The 24538-nt window shown below is 41.7% G+C and overlaps 1 protein-coding gene across 1 annotated transcript in view; it reads right to left on the bottom strand.

Annotated features, from left to right (window-relative positions):
- MYBPC3 (myosin binding protein C3) overlaps positions 1 to 24538 on the bottom strand; it is an 89404-nt gene that overhangs the window by 60826 nt on the left and 4040 nt on the right. Inside the window, exons 3-8 of the mRNA XM_075188628.1 lie at positions 16970 to 17077; positions 16116 to 16196; positions 15844 to 15992; positions 14356 to 14473; positions 13232 to 13280; positions 7325 to 7381 (exon numbers count right to left, since the gene is read on the bottom strand). Coding sequence (XP_075044729.1) covers positions 7325 to 7381; positions 13232 to 13280; positions 14356 to 14473; positions 15844 to 15992; positions 16116 to 16196; positions 16970 to 17077 — 562 coding nt within the window. The remainder of the gene's footprint in view (positions 1 to 7324; positions 7382 to 13231; positions 13281 to 14355; positions 14474 to 15843; positions 15993 to 16115; positions 16197 to 16969; positions 17078 to 24538) is intronic.

The raw sequence follows: 24538 nt of genomic DNA, 5'->3' as shown, positions 1-24538 counted from the left end.
CGATACGATTTAAAAATGTATGAGCAGTACTTTCCGTTTGTAGACACACATGGCAGATTGAAATAGACGCACGTGCGTATTTACAAAGATTTCACATCAGAATTCACATAACTTCAATTTGATCGGAAAGTAAAATAACATCTGCTAACAGTATAACAATTGAAAAAAAATAAAATAGAATATATTTTTTTATAGTTTCACAAATTATTCTAAATTAAATAACTACATTTTTAATTCTTCAATGCGTGAAGTACATACAATGGGCCCGATTCATTAAGGCAAGTAGGCAAAATAAATGAGTACGTTTTCCCCTGGACAAACCATGTTGCAACGCAAGGGGTGCAAATTAGTTTATTATTTTGCACATAAGATAAATACTGGCTGTTTTTTCCTCTAGCACACAAATACTTCACAGCTTATTTGTACACTGAAATGTAAAGTTGATCTAGGACATGCCCTACCCCAACTATAAATCTGCCATCACATTTTAAATTTGCCTCCCCCTCCAATGCAACATGGTTTTGCCCAGGTGCAAAGTTACTCATTTTTTTGCTTTACTTTCCTTAATGAATCAGGCCCAATGTATTTTGAAAATAAGTCTTAAATGCATAAAGGTTTTTTCTGTGATAGCTACTGAGACGTATATGTGGTAGGTTTTAATAAAAGACTGTGTTGTGTAAGTCATCACTGTCATCTGGTGTTTACATTTGCTACAGGGCAGATATGGATGTAAACAAACGTACTTACAAGGGATTTGAATTAGCTGCATCTGTGGGAACACCCCCACAGTACATGGCCCATATTAGTTTACCCTTCCCTCCCCTATTCCACTTCTCATGTTGTCCGATGTCAGATGCGTACGGATATGAAGCACTTACAATTGCATCCAGCTTCATAAGTTTGGTTCCTGGGCATGCGTAGTGTGAAACCACACTAGAGTCGCATGTCCAGACTTGAATCAGGTCGAATGTCTTTGGCAGCATAGTAAGGACGATATGGTTACTTAGTACATGTTCCTCTGGATTATTTCTAACTGGCCTCTCTGGCTTTATCATCTAAGTATCAGGAATTAGGGGCTAGATTTACTAAGCTGCGGGTTTGAAAAAGTAGGAATGTTGCCTATAGCAACTAATCAGAGTCTAGCTGTCATTTTGTAGAAGGTACTAAATAAATGAAAGCTAGAATCTGATTGGTTGCTATAGGCAACATCCCTACTTTTTCAAACCCGCAGCATAGTAAATCTAGCCCTAGGTCTTAACAGGGTAACCTTACTTTGGAAAACAGCAAATATCACTTTTATTAAACGTTTTCAGTTCACAAACCACCTCTTGACCTTATCGAAAGACCGTTGTGTGTTCTGGGTCTTACCGATTTACGGAACGCAGGAAACTGCTGGACTCGCAAAGAGGCATTCAGAAAAACATGCATCGGAGACACCGCCCGCACCACCGGGGGCAAGAGAGAGCAAGACAAGTCAGTGCAAGGCAACCACCAAACCCATGTTCACTGGCTGAGACCAGGCAAAGAGGTAGACAGAAATACAGACAAGAATTCTCGGACATGCAGTAGATAAGGCAAAGAACTGTACCATGGCATGCAAAGAGAAAATATGGCAATTAAGAGTGCATGCAAGATACTGATGCAAAACCAGAAGCAGCTCAAGTGCAAGAGAAAACTCAGCAGGGTGTATAATGCACAACGGGCAACATCCAACTATGTAGCTGTGACAGCATTCTTAGATCACAGCGTCCGTCTATCAGACACTCTGTATAATTCAATGTTTCTTTCTGCCCTCACAATACCTAGAATTGCATAAATTTACCATAATTACTTGTGCCCAAAATGACAATATGGTCCTTTAGATATGTAGCATTCATGCCCTGGTAGATAAACATCTCTACGCCCTTCATACCTTTGGCCCATCTGATCTCCCACAGTAAATCATTATGGGCAACACAGTGGCTCAGTGGTTAGCATTTCTGATTCACAGCACTGGGGTTATGAGTTCAATTACTGACCATGGCCTTATCTGTGAGGAGTTTGTATGTTCTCCCCGTGTTTGTGTGGGTTTCCTCCGGGTGCTCCGGTTTCCTCCCACATTTCAAAAACATACTGGTAGGTTAATTGGCTGCTAACAAATTGACCCTAGTCTGTGTGTGTGTGTTAGGGAATTTAGACTGTAAGCCCCAATGGGGCAGGGACTGATGTGAGTGAGTTCTCTGTACAGCGCTGCGGAATTGGTAGCTCTATATAAATAGCCGATGATGATGATAGTGGATTTAGGTGGTCCATGATTAAAACTTCCATGTCACCTGTTCTATGATGCTCCAGAGCTGATAGTTTAAAAGTAAACTACTGCAGGATGGCTCTCAAACAGTAGCCTATAAGCCCTGAAGCATGATGGGACAAGGTTTCTTCTGAACAGTAGGGATGATTCTGCTAGTTGGATTAAGGGGGGCTCACTGTAAAAATATTTAATGTAATTCCTCTTTAATTGAATATTTTTATGCTCTCTGTGCCCATCAGTTTTGTTTTTTTTTGCAAAGTGGGCAGACAGAACAGGCCTTAAAATTAATGAGCCCATAAGCTCTATGGCTTGGTGAATTCAACTTTAAAACATCCATCATGTGAAAACTCAGAATATTTACCAACCAACCCAAATGCCCACCATACATCTGAGTTCTTCACCTTCACAGCCAGTCACAAATTTGCAAAATGCATGAGTGTGTATGTTTTGTGTAGGGACAGACACCCGTAGAACCCACAGTCTCAGTGAGGCAATTCCTGTGACCTTGTGGGAAAAATAGTTAATAGGAATTTGCTAGCAGTTGTACATTGTGTGCGACCTTTTGCAGAGTTTCTGCAGTTTAAGTTGCTGTGGGGGTAGTGACAAAGAAACATTTCATTTTTCCTCTGGCCAATTGCTGTCTCAGCGACATAGTTGTAAACAGTGTGCAAAAATACACAGTTATACCTACACATACAGTGTGCAAAAATACACAGTCATACCTACACAAATACAGTGGAACCCATCTGATACTACACATCATTGTGACATGTTAAAATACACTCATCACATGACACAGTGGAGTCACCCAATATATTGACCGTACTGGTGCCTATCAATGTACTACGAACGGCTCAGTAACTCACTGAACGCTTTGTGTCACTAATTCCTAGTTATTGGATAGCTGAATATTGAGTCAGCCCACAAAATAGTTGCCTGCAATTCATGCCCAAGTGTTGGCCTCAGCTCACAGTGAATTGATTGGCTGTGGCGTCATAAAAATTGGTTCATCTCCAATGTGTGCAGGTGATGGGGAAACTTTAAGTACATTTCATTACAAATGGATGGATAACCTTCAGCACTAACACTAGGGAGCCTCTACCATGAGCACCATAAATGACCAGATACCAGTTAAGCTACCTTAGTTCAGGTTCAGATAGAGCATCCGCTAAGCCAGCGTATCCCAGATAACGCCAGCTAATTTAACAAATGCTTCCAAAATAGGGAGCCTGATAAATTAGTTTCATATAACTTCTACTTTTAATTCTTTTGAAATCCATTGGGATAACTAATGCTCTATCTCTAGCTCCCATAACCCATTTTTTTGCAAACCTACAAATGAAATAACTCCCTCATTCTTATTATCAGTATATGGAAGTAGCCGTCCCCCTTTCTGCGCAGAATGTGTTCTCAACACTGGTCCTGCCCTCTACCTTATGCTTATCCAAGCTGTGTGGTGAGGAGAGATATTCTTGACCAGCAGTCAGAGAAGGGTTTAATATAGTAAAGCAGCTCTGTCTTCAGACTATGATGCTCAGTATCCTATTACTCACTGGGAATCAGCTGTCACTACACAGAGAGGTGCCTTTCCCACCATGAGAATGACAGCTGCCTTACGTGCTTTTCTGCAGTCACTTTCTGCTCTGAAGATTAGACAGACTGGACACGCAACATACAACTGACCAGTGTCATCACTGGCTCACTTTCTATTTATATCAATGATTAGCAGAACCAGTGACATTGACGCACTAGTAAGAATTGGTCAGCAGCGTCAGAGAATAAGTGGCGACATTCGCTAAGCGTTACTAAAAGCGTATTACTGGCCTCCAGGCCTCGGTCAGAGCCACTGGCATAGTCGATTTGGCTTGAAGCATCAGTGAAACGCTAGCATGCATACAGCGTGCATATCAATTAGAACTTACTCTCTGTATGCAGCACGGAGGACAGAGGAAAGTAAGAAAAAGATCATTATGGAAAAGAAAGAGAGGCAAGTGGTCATGTAAGATGATTATGTGTGATAGAGGAAGAGAGGGTACAGGAAGTAGATATGAAAGAGGTCCAGTAAACTTTGTAAGTGTATAATAGTAAAAGGATGCGGCAAGCATTGCAAGAGAGCAGGGTGAGAAGGATGCAGCAAGCACTGCAAGAGAGCAGGGTGAGATGGTTGCAACAAGCATTGCAAGAGCGCAGGGTGAGAGAGGTTGCAGCAAGCATTGCAAGAGCGCAGGGTGAGAGAGGTTGCAGCAAGCATTGCAAGAGCACAGGGTGAGAGGGTTGCAGCAAGCATTGCAAGAGCACAGGATGAGATGGTTGCAGCAAACATTGCAAGAGAGCAGGGTGAGAGGGTTGCAGCAAGCATTGCAAGAGCACAGGGTGAGATGGTTGCAGCAAACATTGCAAGAGAGCAGGGTGAGAGGGTTGCAGCAAGCATTGCAAGAGCACAGGGTGAGATGGTTGCAGCAAGCATTGCAAGAGCACAGGGTGAGATGGTTGCAGCAAACATTGCAAGAGCGCAGGGTGAAATGGTTGCAGCAAGCATTGCAAGAGCACAGGGTGAGATGGTTGCAGCAAGCATCGCAAGAGCACAGGATGAGATGGCTGCAGCAAACATTGTAAGAGCACAGGGTGAGATGGTTGCAGCAAGCATCGCAAGAGCACAGGATGAGATGGCTGCAGCAAACATTGTAAGAGCACAGGGTGAGATGGTTGCTGCAAGCATTGCAAGAGCACAGGATGAGATGGCTGCAGCAAACATTGTAAGAGCACAGGGTGAGATGGTTGCAGCAAGCATTGCAAGAGCACAGGGTGAGAGGGTTGCAGCAAGTATCGCAAGAGCACAGGATGAGATGGTTGCAGCAAGCATCGCAAGAGCACAGGGTGAGATGGTTGCAGCAAGCATTGCAAGAGCGCAGGGTGAGAGGGTTGCAGCAAGCATTGCAAGAGCGCAGGGTGAAAGGGTTGCAGCAAGCATTGCAAGAGCACAGGATAAGATGGTTGCAGCAAGCATCGCAAGAGCACAGGGTGAGATGGTTGCAAGCATCGCAAGAGCACAGGGTGAGATGGTTGCAGCAAGCATCGCAAGAGCACAGGGTGAGAGGGTTGCAGCAAGCATTGCAAGAGCACAGGATGAGATGGTTGCAGCAAACATTGCAAGAGAGCAGGGTGAGAGGGTTGCAGCAAGCATTGCAAGAGCACAGGGTGAGATGGTTGCAGCAAGCATCGCAAGAGCACAGGATGAGATGGCTGCAGCAAACATTGTAAGAGCACAGTGTGAGATGGTTGCAGCAAGCATCGCAAGAGCACAGGATGAGATGGCTGCAGCAAACATTGTAAGAGCACAGGGTGAGATGGTTGCTGCAAGCATTGCAAGAGCACAGGATGAGATGGCTGCAGCAAACATTGTAAGAGCACAGGGTGAGATGGTTGCAGCAAGCATTGCAAGAGCACAGGGTGAGAGGGTTGCAGCAAGTATCGCAAGAGTGCAGGGTGAGAGGGTTGCAGCAAGCATTGCAAGAGCACAGGATGAGATGGTTGCAGCAAGCATCGCAAGAGCACAGGGTGAGATGGTTGCAGCAAGCATTGCAAGAGCGCAGGGTGAGAGGGTTGCAGCAAGCATTGCAAGAGCGCAGGGTGAGATGGTTGCAAGCATCGCAAGAGCACAGGGTGAGATGGTTGCAGCAAGCATCGCAAGAGCACAGGGTGAGGTGGTTGCAGCAAGCATTGCACAGGAATAGGGTGAGTGGAATGTGGCAACTATTGTAAGCTAATCGGATGAAATGATATGCAGCATTAGAAAGAGCACGAAATGGGGATGCAGCAAGCTCGCTAGAGAGCAGGATGAAAGCTATGCATTGAGCGAGCCAAGGAAGGAATATAAAGCTTTATTCAGCTATATGGGGTAGAGAAAGCAAAAGCTTTAGAGAACATAGAGTTCGTGTTGGGTATGGAAACAGAAGGTAATAAAGGCATAAAGACAATCATCATTTACAAAAGTACACACTGATATGAAGAATCTGTCTTTTACAAAAGGATGTTACAAAGATCATGTAATTAGTACAACCCACAATGCTGTGCTGATGTGACTCATTAATAAGGCAGTCTAATACAGTATCTCAGTTAGCCAGAGTTAACGGGCAGCAAATGACAGGGAATGTTTCTATAAGTCCACATATTATATATTATATGCTATAAAATATTCTCATCCTGAAAGAAGAAATGTAATTTTTTCATGTGTGTGTGTATACATTGCATATTAGTGTAATTAGGTGCATGGGCAGTACGGTGGCTCAGTGGTTAGCACTTCTGCCTCACAGCACTGGGGTCATGAGTTTAATTCCCGACCATGGCCTTATCTGTGTGGAGTTTGTATGTTCTCCCCGTGTTTGCGTGGGGGTTCTCCAGTTTCCTCCCCCACTCCAAAAGCTTAATTAACGTAGGTTAATTGGCTGCTATCAAAAAAATTGAGCCTAGTGTCTCTCTCTCTATCTCTCTCTCTCTGTGTATGTTAGGGAATTTAGACTGTAAGCTCCAATGGGGCAGGGACTGATGTGAGTGAGTGCAGTGTTTTAAAGTGCCCAAAGTAACACACACAAGTGATTTGCTTCTTTGAAAGATTCCCGTCACTGCTATGTGTCACTATGGGTATTTCAGGTTACTGCGCTTTTCTGGATATAAAATTGAGCGTTGTAGAATTCCTCTGTGACACCAGCCTGAGAGCAATATAACTGGTCTTTGTAAGAGGTATATAAAGATGTGTTAATGTACTGTGCTGGGGGTATATAAAGAACTGCTGGAATACTGTGTGAGAGGACTACAGAGTAGAGTCACAATGTATAGTAGGAGTAAATGATGAAGCTGTGTATACACAGTAGTGTAAGAATGTCCTCTCCTATCTGCTGGAGACTGTTAGGGTTGACGTGGTCGGAGATGGCAGATTACTGGGTATGAGATATATCCCCATGAGTGATAGGTAGGTAAGTATGGAGTATGTATATGCAGAATGTTTCTTAGGGGGATATATTGCTACCTTACTCTCACCTTTTTTTGAGAAGAGCGCTGAAGTCCAGTTCTCCAGCTTCTTCTGTTCCATCGCCACTGGAATAAAAGGAATGTAAAGAGGCAGAGATTAGGCAAATGAGACAAACACTTTGTCCCCTGAATGAGTTTCCAATGACACTTGCACCCGCAAACCTCACACTTTCATATTTAATAATAAACATGGGACAGCCAATACCTTAATATGCAACTTTATATAAAATATGAGATAGATGGCGCTGTTCTGTAGAAACATTTTGCGCTTTTGCTATACCTAGGAGAGCTATGATATCAGGCGCTATTAATAGTTATGTCCAATCTCTAATACACAATTCTAAGCTTATCATGCAGTGATTGTATGATCTAATGTCCTTTTATACCATTTATATTATGTCTGCCAATGTATATATTTCTTGCTGATTGTATTGTTTTGTGGTCATTCTCTAGGGCTCTCTCTTTTTATGCTGTAATCATACTGCATATGCAGCAAACTGTGATTGCATATAAATGATTACAATAATTGCTGCAAACTGGATGTTATGAAGAACACCAAGTTGTTTATTAGGAAAATATTTCAGAGAACTATAATAATAATTTTCGGTAATTATTGGTGCAACACATGAAAACCAACAGTGTAATGATAACTGTCTATTCTTAGATGAAGAACAATACTCTGTTTTTAACATACACTTTGGTTCAGTGCGGTCAGTTCCTCAAATAACTGTTGGGCTTCTTGTTGTATCCCAAGGCGGAGCTCCAGACACTAATCCATTATTCCTCCTAGTATAAAACTTTTCTTGCTGACAAAAAGGCCAAACAGCCCCTTTGTGTTATGCACACAGACCAGGGACGGTGTTTGGGGTTACGCCAGCAATTTTGACATTTGTGCACGTTTGAGACAACTAGGGGTCATTTATCAAACTTTCTAAAAAGGAAAAGTGGAGATGTTGCCCATAGCAACCAATCAGATTCTAGGTATCATTAATTGGCCATCACTGTACTATAGATATGATAGCTAGAATCTGATTGGTTGCTATCAGCAAGACCTCCTCTTTTTCTTTTTAAAAGGCTTTTTTTTTAGAAGATATATTTACCCCCTGGTCTTTCCTAAAGTCACCATCTCCTGCACAGAGGCAGAGGTTTAGTATGCAATGTGCACATTTACCAAGCAGAAGAACATAAGAAAACAGATATTAAGGTTTAGACTTTATTGTTTTGCTGTGAGGGGTGTAAAGTTATGTAATTTGCCAATTCTGTAACTCATATCGCACTTATTCTATGTTTAAAAGATGTGTGACATCTTTTAGACATTGTCTTACCTGTAGAGCTGCCTACAGTCTTAACCCTTTGCAATAAACAATACATTTTACAAGAGGGTTTTGCTGTATACAGTGAATGTAGAGTCACTTTATTCCATGTTTTCTAAAGAAGAGTTCCGTAAATAAATTGGGTGGAATTCATTATGTTAAACTAAAAAGTGGAGATTTACTTATTCTGGATGCACCATTTGTCGATCCAATGGTTTCCCTGAAGCCCTCAATAGTCCAGTCTATGCTACCACCCCTCATTGGATTCAGACAGACAAATTTGCTATTGATACCCCTCCCCTATAAATTACCCCTTGACATGTACTGGGACATACACGGAAGAGGGGAACTGACAACACATCTGGCTGCTTCAAAAATAAGTGTTTGTCCTGTTGAAGGATTTAGGACACCGGTGGATTGGGGGAATGGCGCACCCCAGCAGATAAAACACAGGATTTTAGTTTAATAGAATGATTCTCATTAATACTCAATTTTACATATTGGATGGAAATTGGGCTTTTACATGACAACATCAAGACGCTCGCCAAACAAGCATAGCCAAAAAGATTGGAGCCACAAGCAAGGGAGTCACTGCGCAGGCAGCGAATAACATGAGTATATTAGGTGTTGTACACTTTGCACACGTTTCACACCCACAGAATAACAATGGGAGAACATTGGGGATAACTTAGGTGGGTTTTCCGTACATCTATATAAAAATATAAACGTGGAGGCTGTTGGTCACCTTGACACTGAGACTTGGAAAAATGACCCCTAGATCCTGGAAATTACAATACATAAATATTAATTACTGAAATCTGTTTACATACTAAGGGCCTGATTGATTAAGGATCTTAACTTAAGAAACTTCTTATTTCAGTCTCCTGGACAAAACCATGTTACAATGCAAGGGGTGCAAATTAGTTTTCTGTTTTGCACATAAGTTAAATACTGACTGTTTTTTACTTGATAGCTTTTATGCACACTGAAATTTAAAGTTGATATTTGTGTGCTACATGAAAAAACAGTCAGTATTTAACTTATGTGCAAAAGAGAAAACTAATTTGCACCCATTCCATTGTAACATGGTTTTGTCCAGGAGACTGAAAAAAGAAGTTTCTTAAGTTAAGATCCTTAATGAATCAGGCCTAAAATATTATGTACAAATGAGAGAAATAAAATAAGCAATAGAGAAAGTAACAGATATATCATATACAAAGTGCACAATGTGCTTGTATTGCAAGGAGCAAACATAGCATGTGGCAATATATAGACATTACAAGCTGTAGGGTTCTGGTTCTTCCAGAGAAACATTAATCTTTAGGTGACATGTGTAACACAAGCTTCCTAGACCGACTTGCAGTAAATCCTGTGTATATATATGGCAGAAGCCAGGGAGCATGCTGGGAAAAAGTGAAGATAGGTGACCAGGATGGAGGTGTAAAGTGTCAGGTGCAATATTGTAGGTTTTCACACAGTGACAGTAAGGAACACATAGTCTGTCAATCAAAATCCCAGAATTAAGTTGTATTGAAAGTCAGAGGAGAGAATCACATCTTCCATGACAACATACACAGAATTCTGGATCTTTATTTGCTCAGCAATCATCCCAATGACAATGAAAAAACAGTCTTCCTAACTTGACATTAAATCCGCCTTTATACTAATCTGAACAGGGGCAAAAGCAGGATTTGTAGAGGGGAATTTACACACCACGCCACCAGTGGGCGTGACCAGCATGCATGGGGGCGTGGCTATAATATTAGACAGTGCTTGGCTGCTCTCCAACTCTTCCTATCCCTATAATATACATGGGCAATGCTGCGTGCACTACTGTTCGGTGCACGCAGCTCTCCCTTGTCAAGCATAGCCGTGTGAAGTGGGGGCAGGGTCCATCCACCTCAATTATATAGTGCCCCAGCCTTGGAGGGGGTTTCCAAACACTAGGCAATCCCCCTCTGTTTGCCTATGCTGAACTTTGGGTCTTGGTCTATTTTTCCCAGACACTGACGTTTTCTCATTTATGTTTAGAGGCTGCTGAGGTACTTTCTCATTTTACATTGCAGCGCCAGAGAAAGGTTGGACAAAGAAGCAACATTTCATTGTTCCCAAGTGCGCGTTTTCAGGAGGATCTGCAAACCTGCAAAGCTGACATACATCCAAGGATGGGACAGTGGGCATACACCTAGAAGGAGTGCAGGTCGGCATTGTATGTGGTTCTTAATGAGCCTTACTGTCTGACATGTTTATGAAATATTGTAAAATTGAAATATTGACATTTCAAGCTGCACAGTTGCTTGTAAAGATGAATTAACTCTAAGCAGCTTCAACATGATGACGTAGTTGAACAGAGAATAATTCTTGCAACAGTATCCCCCTAATCAAGTACTTGTTCTGGTAATTCTAAAGTATGACCACTGATGGAGCTCAGAAACACTAGGGGTATATTTACTGAACTGCGGGTTTGAAAAAGTGGAGATGTTGCCTGTAGCAGCCAATCAGATTCTAGCTGTCATTTTGTAGAATGCACTAAATAATTGACAGCTAGAATCTGATTGGTTGCTATAGGCTACATCTCCACTTTTCCAAACCCGAAGTTTAGTAAATATACTCCTAGATGTGCAAACTGAGTCTAATGGATGATATTTCTGAATGGGATTTGACCCATGAACATGCAGATATTTCCCCCAGACTTGCATGTAACCCCCCCCCCCCCATCCTTAAATTAGCCCACACATGGCTCACAACTTGAGCATCAAGTGCTCGGACTAAAGAGGTCACACATATATATCGCTAAATTGGAAAGATCTTCGGCCTCTTTCATTAAGAATCTTAACTTAAGAAACTTTTTATTTCAGTCTCCTGGACAAAACCATGTTACAATGCAAGGGGTGCAAATTAGTATTCTGTTTTGCACATAAGTTAAATACTGACAGTTTTGTCATGTAGCACAATACTTGATAGCTTATTTGTTCACTGAAATTTAAAGTTGATATTTGTGTGCTACATGAAAACACAGTCAGTATTTAACGTATGTGCAAAACAGAATACTAATTTGCACCCCTTGCATTGTAACATGGTTTTGTCCAGGAGACTGAAATAAGAAGTTTCTTAAGTTAAGATCCTTAATGAATCAGGCCCCTTGTCATTTGGCCCTCAGGCTGACTAAGTGGATCCTACAGGGCCACATTTACAACAGTTACTATCTGACCGCTTTTTCCGCCAAGCCTTATCGACAACTGCAAGATCCTGGTCACATATTAAGAACTATCATTTTGGGTCCATACAAGATGACATTTGTGGGCAGCTAGGTCTAAACCTTCTATATGCGGATTCTCTGAATGCAAAATCTCATTAAAATAATTAAAAGTTCCACAAGCTTATAAGATCTGCAGATATGTGAGAAGATCTTATAATTAAATCACTGCTTGGAGCCTCTTTTCTGGCTGACAAAAATGAACAACGACTCGCACTCAAGTCCATAGCATATGTGTATGTGCAACGTGAAATATCTCAAGTTTACTCAAGGTATGGAAACTTTGTGGTATATAATTGTGAATGCTGTTGGTAGCTTAATTAAGCAACTTGCATTTTAGGTTCGTGGTCCTGAAAGTCAACCAACAAGTCTTTCTTCTGAGCCAGCACCTTGGTGAAGGCTTAGATTTAGGTCACCCTAGCCACTTATCCCAGTTTTTAATACTATAAAGACGGATTTTATTACTGTCAGTTTCGGAAGACGTTCATTGGGATGTCTTAGAGAAGTTGCTGAAGCAGAGCTTTATCTACCTGGCAATGGATATCCTTCTTCTGGCTGGTCCTACTATGGTCCTGGATGTTTTAGACAAGTTTTAGAGGCACACACGTTCACTATGTTATTGTTACAAATCACATTCATTGTATTTTTACATAACAGATAGACTAACTTCCGACAAAAATTCTGTATTGATGAAACATACATTTTCCAGTGTTAGATCATTTTTCTTTTTTATTACATTATTTGAATAATTTTACAGAATATTATTTAATTGCACAAAGTAAAAGTTGACTCATCTACTTGTTTGCAGTTAAGCTGATAAATTAAAATGTTATTTTTCCCACAAGACAGGAAACAAAATCATTACAGTCCTTTAAATATTATTTGGTGAAAATAAATATTAAGTGAAGGTATCCACTGACAGAACTGGAACCTATTGGGAAAAGCATTTATTCAGCTCTATAAATTTAGTGGTCAATGAATAGGACGTCTTTTACCGTATTAGAAGCACGTTAGTATTTTACAACTTACTAGGGTTGGAAAGTCGTGTTTATCAATGATCATTATTGTCAAAACTTCTTAACACGAATTACATCATGGTTTATATTCCACATTTGTAACAACATTTATTTGTCTTACGTGTTACAAACACAACATTAAAACTAGTTTAAGAAAGTTAAATGATCAACTCTCCAATTCCCCAAGCTTTTACAAAATCTTTAATTACACTCTTATTAATGTCATCTATCCAGCTGAATGATACCTAATTGCCACAAGCATCAGAAGACAATTTAACTGATACCTTGAACAAGACAATAACATGAGCGCTTGCGTTAGACAGATACTTACGTGCGTTTGAATGCAGAGCGGATATCTATGTCCCCAGCATTGGCGGCTTCTAGACAGAGGAACAAAGAGGAAAGAACAACTCAGAAAAAGAATGTATAATAAAATATCTCTTTACAGCCTGTATGTGGATTTTCTATTGAAGGGGATCACCGGGAATAATAATCTATAATGGACTGTTTCATCCAATAACTATTAAATTACAGGTGTCTCGTTACTGCCATCCCTGTCACCCCACTGGCACCCAACGTCCAAAGCTCCCCCGTTGGTTTGTTGGATTCCAACAAACTGTGTGGAATCCACTTGGAATAAACACTTTCCAGGAAGAGTGAAAGTTGGGTGTCAACAAAATAGGGAAAGCCCTGATAAAAAACTACCATTATGCATTCATGTTCGGGCAGCACGGTGGCTCAGTGGTTAGCACTTCTGCCTCACAGCACTAGGATCATGAATTTGATTCCCGACCATGGCCTTATCTGTGTGGAGTTTGTATGTTCTCCCCATGTGTGCATGGGTTTCCTCCCACACTCCAAAAACATACTGGTAGGTCAATTGGCCGGTGACAAAGTTAACACTAGTGTGTATGTGTGTGTTAGGGAATTTAGACTGTAAGCTCCAAATTTTAACCTGGAGAGCAAGACTCGACTCAGCAGCCTATTTTAAAGGGACAAAATGCAGGTGGCCCAGTGACTCATGTGAATGACAAATGTTCTCTATACAGCACTGCAGAATTGGTGGTGCTATATAAATAAATGGTGATGATGATGTGTGAATAAGACCATTAGAAAAATACAAAGGGAAAATGATTAGAATATCAAAGCTCTACTGACATACTTGGTACATAGAGGGTCAGGAAATACTATCATTGAATGATAGCCCTCTACAGGAGATCTCTGATCAAGCAGGACAAGCCTGGAACTAAGTCATTGTGTTCCAAGTATTAATTGTAAACATTAAAATCTTCATACAGCTCCACCAACAAATGACCTGGAATATGCCCCTCCCCGCACCCATTGCATTTCTGTGTCTATATTTTTAAGCATTAACAAGTAGCAACACTTCGTGCACCTAAATCATCTGTCTGATCTTTCAGGAAGAACATTTGACAGTCTGTCATGTGACAATACCTTGAACATTCAAGTTGAAGTTGCAGCTGTCAAATTTGTCCTTACTGGACACTTCACACCGGTATCCCCCCGCATAGGTGGTCTTGGCTTTAATAATATGGATCTCGAAAGTATAAATCTGAAGGAGGAACAGAATAGAGAAAGAGAGAGAGGGAGAGAGGAAGAGTTATTTATTAACAAAGAGGAACAACTGGAAGATGCATTGTGCGGGTATAAAAAGAAGAGGTGTGTCCAACTTGCTGACATCATTTTCATCACTAAGTAAGTGACACAGCGACAGTGCTGAACTTAAGCAGTATATATGTAGCTGTGTGTCCCTAACCTTTACCACCACCATGCTTCCCGGTGCTGCCCTGCCATTAACACAGCATTGGTGCTGTACATGGGCCATACAGCAACTTTCATTTCCCAGTATTACCGATTACAGAAGAGAGAACAGCGGCTGCGAGGGACTACAGGGGGTGTTCCCTGTGACCCCCTCCCCCCCATACTCTGCTGTCTTCATACTAAGCAGCAATACTAGAAAATAAAAATGAATGTATTGCAAGCATCAGGGGCCTGATTCATTAAGGATCTTAACCTGAGAAACTTCTTATTTCAGTCTCCTGGACAAAACCATGTTACAATACAAGGGGTGCAAATTAGTGTTCTGTTTTGCACATAAGTTAAATACTGACTGTTTTTTCATGTAGCACACAAATATCAACTTTAAATTTCAGTGTACAAATAAGCTATCAAGTATTTGTGTGCTACATGAAAAACAGTCAGTATTTAACTTATGTGCAAAAGAGAATACTAATTTTCCCCCTTTGTAATGTAACATGGTTTTGTCCAGAAGACTTAAATAAGAAGTTTCTCAAGTTAAGATCCTTAATGAATCAGGCCCCAGGTGCCTAAGTGTGGTTGGTGAACTCTGTACAGGGGAGGGCTGGCAAATTTTAACCTGGGGAGCAAGACTCGACTCAGCAGCCTATTTTAAAGGGACAAAATGCAGGTGGCCCAGTGACCCAGCCCAAGGTAGCCCACTATGTGACCGGCCCAGGGGGCAGACGCCCACCTGCCCCCCAGCCCAGCCAACCTCTGCCTCTGTAAGTTGTGAGCATGCAAGCAGGGGCAGATCCAACTTATGAGGGGCAGTTGGGCAACACAAAGAGCTTACCAATACAAAAGGCAACACCTGTAGGTAAATGTATCAAGCTGAGAGTTTTCCGGCGAGTTTGAAAAACCAATCAGATTCTAGCTATCATTTATTAAGTACATTCTACAAAGTAATAGCTAGAATCTGATTGGTTGCTGTAGGCAACATCTCCACTTTTAAAACCCGCCGGAAAACTCTCAGCTTGATACATTTACCCCCTGATTTCTTTTGTTCAGCAAATTATAAATTCTCCACTGACTCTACTGAACAAGAGTGGCGACTTATAGTGGGAAGCACTCGTATGGAAGACTTGCATCACCTCTGTATACTGCTACCTGTGTGATCCCTACCTTATTGTTGCGGTCATAGGTCTCAGAGATCTGCAGGTGTTTGCCCACTTTGCTAGACAAGTCCATCCATTTGCCTTTAAACCATTTTGCCACAGGTTTCTTGACGAGGTTGGTAGCATTCACCCTTGCGGTAAATTTTATGTTTTCGCCTACGGTTTAAAATAAAAAGCAAAAACAAAGAGATGAGCTATAAACTATGCGTAACTCATGCGACACACATTTTGGTGTTTAATCCCATCAAATATGTGACTGCTACAAAAAAATATACCGACCAACAGTGACATCTCCATCAACTGGTCTCTCCAAGAATAGACCGACTTCATTCGTAGCCGCCTCTGTCTCAACTATAGGAGCTGTAATGTCGTAAACAAAACAGAAATATCATCTCTACCCCAACAGTAACTATCACACAACTGGGGTTCATATTTAATGTAGCTCTGAATATGTTATGTTTCTATAAAAAGGAAGTTGAGCAAAACAATTAGCAGGACAATGGGTTTGTGCTGATTACTGCCTCGATTAAACCAGCTTAGTGATATCTGTAGAATTATCTATAGGCACCGTAGACCAAACTTTATAACAATTCTATTTTGCATTGGCTTATTTCGTCATTAGCCATGTTAAAATAAATAAAAAAATGTGTATGCAAATTTATATACAATTTACTGATACTACTACAAGATAATCTGCATGTGAGAGGAAAAGTGGAGGTGGTTCCCATAGCAACCATTTATCTAGTACATTCTAGGAAATGATAGATAGAATCTGATTGTTGCTATGGGCAACACTTTTCCTTTTAGAAGTTTAAGTAAATCTACACCTGGACTTGTTTTGGCTCAAATTTACTTTCAACACATTCACTTTTTCTCACCTTAATATATGTATATAGGGCTGAACAAATTCTTCAGCCAGATAGTCAAGGGCGCCAGAAAAGCAATATCTATTTTTGGTACTTTCTATACACCTCCTTTGTGTACCTCTTCCTGGGCATCTTAAAATGACAATTTGGAAGCTGTTCCTCAATTGTACAAAACAGAAAGCAGCCCTGTGTATCTTTATATTGAGTCTTCTCACTAGGGGCAGGTACAGGTCATCACACCTCCTGATGAGGAATAATTGCCCTTACCGGGTGGATCCTCTTTTTTCTCTTCTACTGCCACTGGGGCAGGTGCTGGGGCTTCTGGCACTTCGGGAGGAGGAGGAGGAGGGGCAGCAGCTGGGGCTTCGACTTTTTCTAAAAGTTGATGATAGTACTTCAGTTAGTTTGTTGCAAAGACACGCCCCTCTAAAATAATATATATATATATATATATATATATATATATATATATATATGTATGTGTGTGTGTGTGTGTGTTTATGACTAATATTATTAGACAATTGTCTTTTTTAGGATTCTTCCTCTCAGCTTAGTTCCACAATTCTGTTCTCCAACAATCTCGGGTGAGGGGCTTGGTGGAAATAGGAAGAAAATACATTTTAGATTTCATAACAGAAAGACATAAAAACAAATTCCAAATATAATGCATGTGGTGCGGTTATCAGAGTCAAATGACGGGGAGAAGCATTTTGTCATAATGCACAGTAAACTGACAACTAAGGGGCGCTGTTCAGTTTCAACCCATGGCTGTTTTTTAAATTTTATCTCAAACAATACGATAGTTGTTGATGGTTGTAGTAAATTTCCCTTATAGAAAGTAGTCCCAAAATGCTCTGCTAGGCTCTGGATAGTGGCGTACGCTGCAGTTGGAGATCCATCGGTTGTTTACATCTGGACTAACTCTTCCCATCTCATACTTACTTCTAGCTTTTGATATCATAACAGAACAATATCATTTTTATCTCTTCATGTATTTGCTTTCCTAATAAATGTATTTACATTTAATCTACCCTGGTAAACGAGAAAATGTGGTTGATCCGTTTGCCAGTCTGTACTTATTTGGATTAAATGAACAGGGGAGAAATAAGTCACAACTGCAACTTGGCTAATAGAGTACCAAACTCATTACTCTGATGGTGGCTCCCTGTCGTCACAGTCTGCAAGATAAGGAGAGGAAAGATAGTGCACACAACTCGGTGCTGCAATTATACTCTTAACAGTCCATCATTGTGGAGTGGAGTTTGTTGTGTATACCATTTAATTTATGGAATGGTCACATCATTTAATATAAAATAACTATGGGGTTTACCGATTAATCCAATGAATTAGGGGGGCGGGGGGGGGGGGTGATCTTGTTGCCTGTCCAACTGAAAATATAATGGGATTAAATGCATATTTCACCATGTGACCAGGTACAAATCCTAGTGCTAAAAAATTATGTTGATCCATAACTATTAATTTGACCTTAGTCTCCTTTGGTCTGTGTGTGTGCGTTAAGGAATTTAGACTGTAAACTCCAATGGGGCAGGGACTGATGTGAGTGAGTTCTCTGTACAGCGCTGCAGAGTTAGTGGTGATGATGATGGTAATGATGATGATGATGATAACAGACAGTTTATTTTAAGCCAAGTGGCATCATTGGTGATGAAAGGAATGACATATTTAAAGAGGAAGGAGGCAGCTGACGAGCCGAAAGGAGGAGGTGGAACTGGGAATATAGACATAGAGGACAGAGAGGGGAGGAAGAATGTTTGAAACTGAAAGAGAGGGTTGAAAGGAGAAACATTTTGCACTTGGTGTAAGATTCGCTCGGCTTCCCACTGGCGGTTCTGCAAACGGTATCTTGTGTGGTTCAAAACATTTTACAACTCATTTTAGCCTGAGAACATGAGTGGACTTCTCGTGTCTCCATAAGAGCCACTCCAAAACCAATGACAGAAACGGGGCCACTAAGACAAGCATTTGAAATGTTACTTTTAAATTATTTTCTTGAATGACTTGGCCCTACAAATAAACGGGGAAACCATGGACAGACATCCTTTAAGACATGATTTGCAGGTATAATGGAATTCACTGAATACTTGCAGGAAGAACTGTGTTTTTGAAGCTATTCCTAGCATCATATGCTCAGGAAAATACATCAGTATATATCTGTCATGGGGAAGTTGGAACAGAGCAATATTCAGCAGAACTCTAGAGAGGTTACTAAATTATTCTGCATATTATTAATAGTACAGAAAGTAAAAGGAATTTTCTGCAAAAGAGGAACTAACAGATTTTGATGGTGTAAGCAGTTTATTGGTCGATGTGCTCAGTTCCTGCACGGAGCAAATAATCTAGTTACACCTCTGACCCCCCCAGTAACTTCCTTATATCTTCCTTTCCATCTCTTCTGAACTCTCTTTGGACCATCTGTGGCAATATATCTTTCTTCTCCAGGAGAGAGCAATCCGATTGCCTACACAAAGGAAACCATGTTCCAACTCTTTTTATAACTGTACTTTTATTAAGTTCAAAGGACATTGTTAGTATGCGGTAGTGTAGTTGCCAACATTTTAAAATCGTTTCCAGGACAATTTGCAGTTAAATTGGTGCATCAAAGCACCTCTCTAGCAATATTGTCTCTGTGAGCCTTGGAGCATTATAAATAATCCCTATCATGTCATGTTTCATTAATTTGGTCATACCATTGACCATGGCAGCTCAGACTCTTTGCCACACTGGATTGTGTGGGTGGTAGCTTTGAAAAGGGGTCCTTGCATATGAAAATTTGAACAAGTGAAAGTTGAGATAACCTCAACACAGCAATTTGATTAATCACAGTGGGCCTGATTCATTAAGGAAAGTAAAGTAACTTTTCACCTGGGCAAAACCATGTTGCATTGGAGGGGGTTGATAAATTGATGTGGGGACAGATTTATAATTGGGGAAGAGCATGTCCTAGATTAACTTCAAGGGCTAGATTTACTAAGCTGTGGGTTTGAAAAAGTGGGGATGTTGCCTATAGCAACCAATCAGATTTTAGCTTTCATTTATTTAGTACTTTCTACAAAATGACAGCTAGAATCTGATTGGTTGCTATAGGCAACATCCCCACTTTTTCAAAACCGCAGCTTAGTAAATCTAGCCCCAAATGTCAGTGTAAAAAATAAAGCTATCAAGTATTTGTGTGCCAGTATTTTCCTTATGTGCAAAATAATAAACTAATTTACACCCCTGGTTTTGTTCAGGAGAAAACTTACTCGTTTTTTTGCCTCTCCTTAATAAATCAGGCTCATTATGTTTTTATTATGATTCACATTTTAGTCACACAATCTGCATTTTTAATAACCCTCATCAATAAATAACAACATATAAAGCCTAGATAATAAGAACTGATGGCGATAATTCCATCTAAGAACCGGCATGGTGGCACAGTGGTTAGGATGGCTGCCTAACAGCACTGGGATCAGGGGTTGATTTGCAGTATAGTGCTGAGTTCAGTGGAAGAATTATAGTAGCAATAATACTACTGCTATTAAGGGCATTCAACAAAATTGTGTATAATCTATAAAACATTGATAAAGCTGTTTTAACACAGAATTCTCATTATTCATAATAAAATTACCCTCTTTCAAAGTATCTTTTAACTTCCCCATAAAGGTCTTTTATAGCAGTTCTGTGGTCTCTGTGTCAGCAGACACACTCTGTCTTTCCAGAATACTCTGCAGGCTGCCCGCACCTCTTCTTTTTTCTTCTCTCTCCTCCCAGCTCAGACTCACTGCAAGGGCTGACCTCTGTTTCACCCTGCGTTCACATGGCAACAGGCTGTCCTGTCTGCATATAAGAACAAGACAGCTTTGCTACAAAAGCATCTAATTTTTCTGCATACTGTGTATGCATTTCTATCTCAGATGGCGTTAACAGAACAGGTATTGTGGTGATACAAATGTGGAAGGCTGCCCAGGGAAGAAGAGAGGTAACTACTTACCCGTCCTGTGGTTTGGCAGAATTTTCTTGTGCTGGACAAACCAAATCTGAATGAATTCACTTTGCACCAATCAGAGGCTATTGCGGTAGAGCAATCAGGATACATCACGTCAAGCCAAACAGATTACTCTATGGCAAGCCAGTTCTCATGTCATCGGCCCGCCCTTATCAACCAGCTATCAATAGGCACTCTGGGCAGTAGTTGAGTTGAATAGCATAGAGGATACAGTTAGCATCAAAGAGGAGAAAAAGACAGAAGACGCTGGATCAAGACAGAAGACTCCAAGTTCAAGATAGAAGACACAGGGGTCAAGCAGTGCCACGATGGAGGAAGTAGACGCCAGAGCCAACGGAGTACATTGCAGAGAAGAGAAGAATGACTGAGATAGATGCGTCCAGCACTAGGATTGTTGAGACTAAGACAGCTGTGGACCCCAGAGTGGCCACGGAGCAGTAAAGGCCGGCACCCGACAAAGAGTTGCCACTGTGCCCCCTCCCCAGTTCAACCCCAGTCCTTAGTTCGGTACCATGCCTCAATTCAGCAACAGGTTTCAGCCCTGGCCTCCATCCCACGCCAGGCCTTTAGCCAGCCTCAGGTCTTCCGAAACCCTTAGATCACAGTCAATTAGGTCCAAGCCTCCATACACCTCCAGGGCTTAGTCTCAGCAATAGGACTCTATCAGGAACCAACCTTTTGCTCTTGCCAATTTACAGGCCTTAGGTAAGCTGTTCACACCTCCCTGTGCCCTGTTTGTTGTACATGTTGGTGCATTGTTGTTTATGTTGATTTTGCTGCTTGATTAGGAATTGTTAATGTGGATTATATCTGCAGTAGCAAAGTTTGTAATGTGCAAAGCAAGTTGTTTAAGCCACACACACATAGTTTGCAGTGTCAGCATTAAGGTAACTTAGAGCTAGTGTAGAGAGGGAGGTGTGCTTTGTCTACTGGGATCCATCAGCAGTCCAGCAGAACCCTGTCATCGGTCACTCCGGGTTGATGTGCGTGAGTATTTTTGAACCCTGCACACAAGTAAGGAGGAGAACAACAGCTGAGGTGAACAGGATCATCCCTTGCTTCAGTTCAGGCCCAGGCCTCAGTTCAGCCCCAGGCCTCAGTTCAGTCCTAGGCCTCAGTTCAGGCCCAAGCCTCAGTACCACCCCTTGCCTCAGTTTAGTCCCAGGCCTCAGTTCAGGTCACAGGCCTCAGTTCAGGTCACAGGCTTCAGTTCAGTTACAGGCTTCAGTTCAGTCACAGACCTCAGTTCAGTCACAGGCCTCAGCTCAGGTCACAGGCCTCAGTTCAGTTACAGGCTTCAGTTTAGTCCCAGGCCTCAGTTCAGGTCACAGGCCTCAGTTCAGGTCACAGGCTTCAGTTCAGTTACAGGCTTCAGTTCAGTCACAGGCCTCAGTTCAGTCACAGGCCTCAGTTCAGGTCACTGGCCTCAGTTCAGGTCACAGGCCTCAGTTCAGGTCCAGGCCTCAGTTCAGGTCCAGCCCTCAGTACAGTCACAGGCCTCAGTTCAGTCACAGGCCTCAGCTCAGGTCACAGGCCTCAGTTCAGGTCACATTCTTCTGTTCAGTCACAGGCCTCAGTTCAGTCAAGGCCTCAGTTCAGTCACAGGCCTCAGTTCAGGTCCAGGCCTCAGCTCAGGTCAAATGCCTCAGTTCAGGTCCAGGCCTCAGTTCAGGTCCAGGCCTCAGTTCAGGTCACAGGCCTCAGTTCAGGTCACAGGCCTCAGTTCAGGAATAAGCCTCAGTCCAGGTCCCAGTCCTGTGAAATCTTGGCTTTGATAATTTCCTGTCTGTCATTTGTAGTGAGCAGTTATCTTGTTTTTATGGGGATTTGGATTATGACAGATCAAAAAAGAAGAAAATTATTTTCACTGAAAGTTTTTTGGAGATTTGTCTATGTGTGTTAAATATTTATTTTCAAATGGCAAGTGCATGGGGCGTGGCACCACACATCTCATAATTTTGGCCCATATGGCGCAATGCTGCAATTACTTGATTGTGTCACAGGGGCAGGGGCCAAAATAATGACAGGATCACAGCAATTTGTGTCATTGAGGCCCCCGTCCCACCCACTTTAGTAGGAAGTAGTCAGGATCTGGGAATAAAGACCTGCTCTCCCCGAGGCCTGAGAGCCCCACATTTTTCAATATGGGAATTATTTTATTACTCAGTGCTCTGCGAATGGGAAGAGTTTGTCTTATTACGAGTATAGGATGACTCTCAATCTCCGTCAGTTCTGAGCTGGAACAGAAGTCAAGTGCTTTTGCGGAGGCGGAATCACATGACAAGGAACATTGTTGTATGTCTTTACAACAACCTTGCTCTGCAATATGAAATCTCGTTTCTTCACTGCTCAGATAAATCTAATATTCCGTACTTCAGTGGGAACACTTTCACTTCGCCCAACTCTGCCCAATTTCTCCCCACTACCTCTGCAAACCTTTACACCCCTGCTGAAATCTAGCTACGTTTCTGCAACTTGAGTCACAGAGTGGGTCAGAAGCTGTATTTACGCTGTTGACCGGCTGTTTTACCCCATACTTACCAACTTTCTGTTGGTGAAATCCGGGAGCCTGCAGAGGAGGTGGGCGTAACGGGGGGGGGGGGGGGGGGGGGCTCCAAATGGCGTCATTTTGGACCCGCCCCCATGACGTGATGACGCAAAATGCATCATTTGACAGCGGGGGGGGGGGGGCAAACGCCTCGATTCACCGGGAATCGCGGCGTTTGGGACTTAATTCTGCCCACTTTACTAGGAAGTGGGCAGAATTATCCAGATGCGGGGGATTGCCACACTCGCCCGGGAGTCTCGCAAAATGCGGGAGTCTCCCGGATATTTCGGGAGAGTTGGCAAGTATGTTTTACCCTTCATGAGTGACCTCCACTGTTTATTAAGACCTTTCAGTGGGAAGGTTACTAGGAACTGGTCGACAATCTAAAGAGTGACAGAGGATTATAATATATGAAATAATGCACTACATCACTACTGTAAATAATATCAATACTAGAAGTAACTGAGGTGTTCTGTGACCATAAAAAAGCATAAGTATATAGGTTTTGTGCTTTTATACAGGTCACAGAAATCAGAGGTGACTTCTAGCATCCGTAATCATTTACTGTATTCCTTATAATACACCAGTTTTCCTAATGAAACCTGAAGTGAAGTATCATCATCATTTATTTATTTAGCGCCACTAATTCCGCAGCGCTGTACAGAGAACTCACTCACATCAGTCCCTGCCCCATTGGAGCTTACAGTCTAAATTCCCTAACACACACAGACACACAGACAGAGACAAACTAGGATCAATTTCATAGCAGCCAATTAACCTACTAGTATGTTTTGGAGTATGGGAGGAAACCCACACAAACACGGGGAGAACATACAAACTCCACACAGATAAGGCCATGGTCAGGAATTGAACTCATGATCCCAGTGCTATGAGGCAGAAGTGCTAACCACTGAGCCACCGTGCTTAAGTATTATTATTATTAAATAATAATAATAATAATAATAATAACAACATTTATTTATATAGCACCAGTGTACTCAGCACCATTTTACAATTGGGATCAAACACAGTAATAAAACAAGACTGAGTATTACCAAACAGACCGAGAGGGCTCTGCTCTCATGCTAACAATCGACAGGTAAATAGGAGTTTGATACATGAGGTTAAGTATCACAGATTGCATATTGGAACAGCCAATGGGAAAAAGCTCTCAGTGGGACTATACCATACAGTCACACAGCAAGGTTGGTTTGGGGGTCAGAGGACTGTTTGACCATAGAGAATAAGAGAGAGAATACATGTAAGAAGAACTATGGTAGTC

The sequence above is a fragment of the Mixophyes fleayi genome, chromosome 10, assembly GCF_038048845.1.
Source record: "Mixophyes fleayi isolate aMixFle1 chromosome 10, aMixFle1.hap1, whole genome shotgun sequence".
NCBI lineage: Eukaryota > Metazoa > Chordata > Amphibia > Anura > Limnodynastidae > Mixophyes > Mixophyes fleayi.
This window is presented reverse-complemented; position numbering and strand designations above follow the sequence as displayed.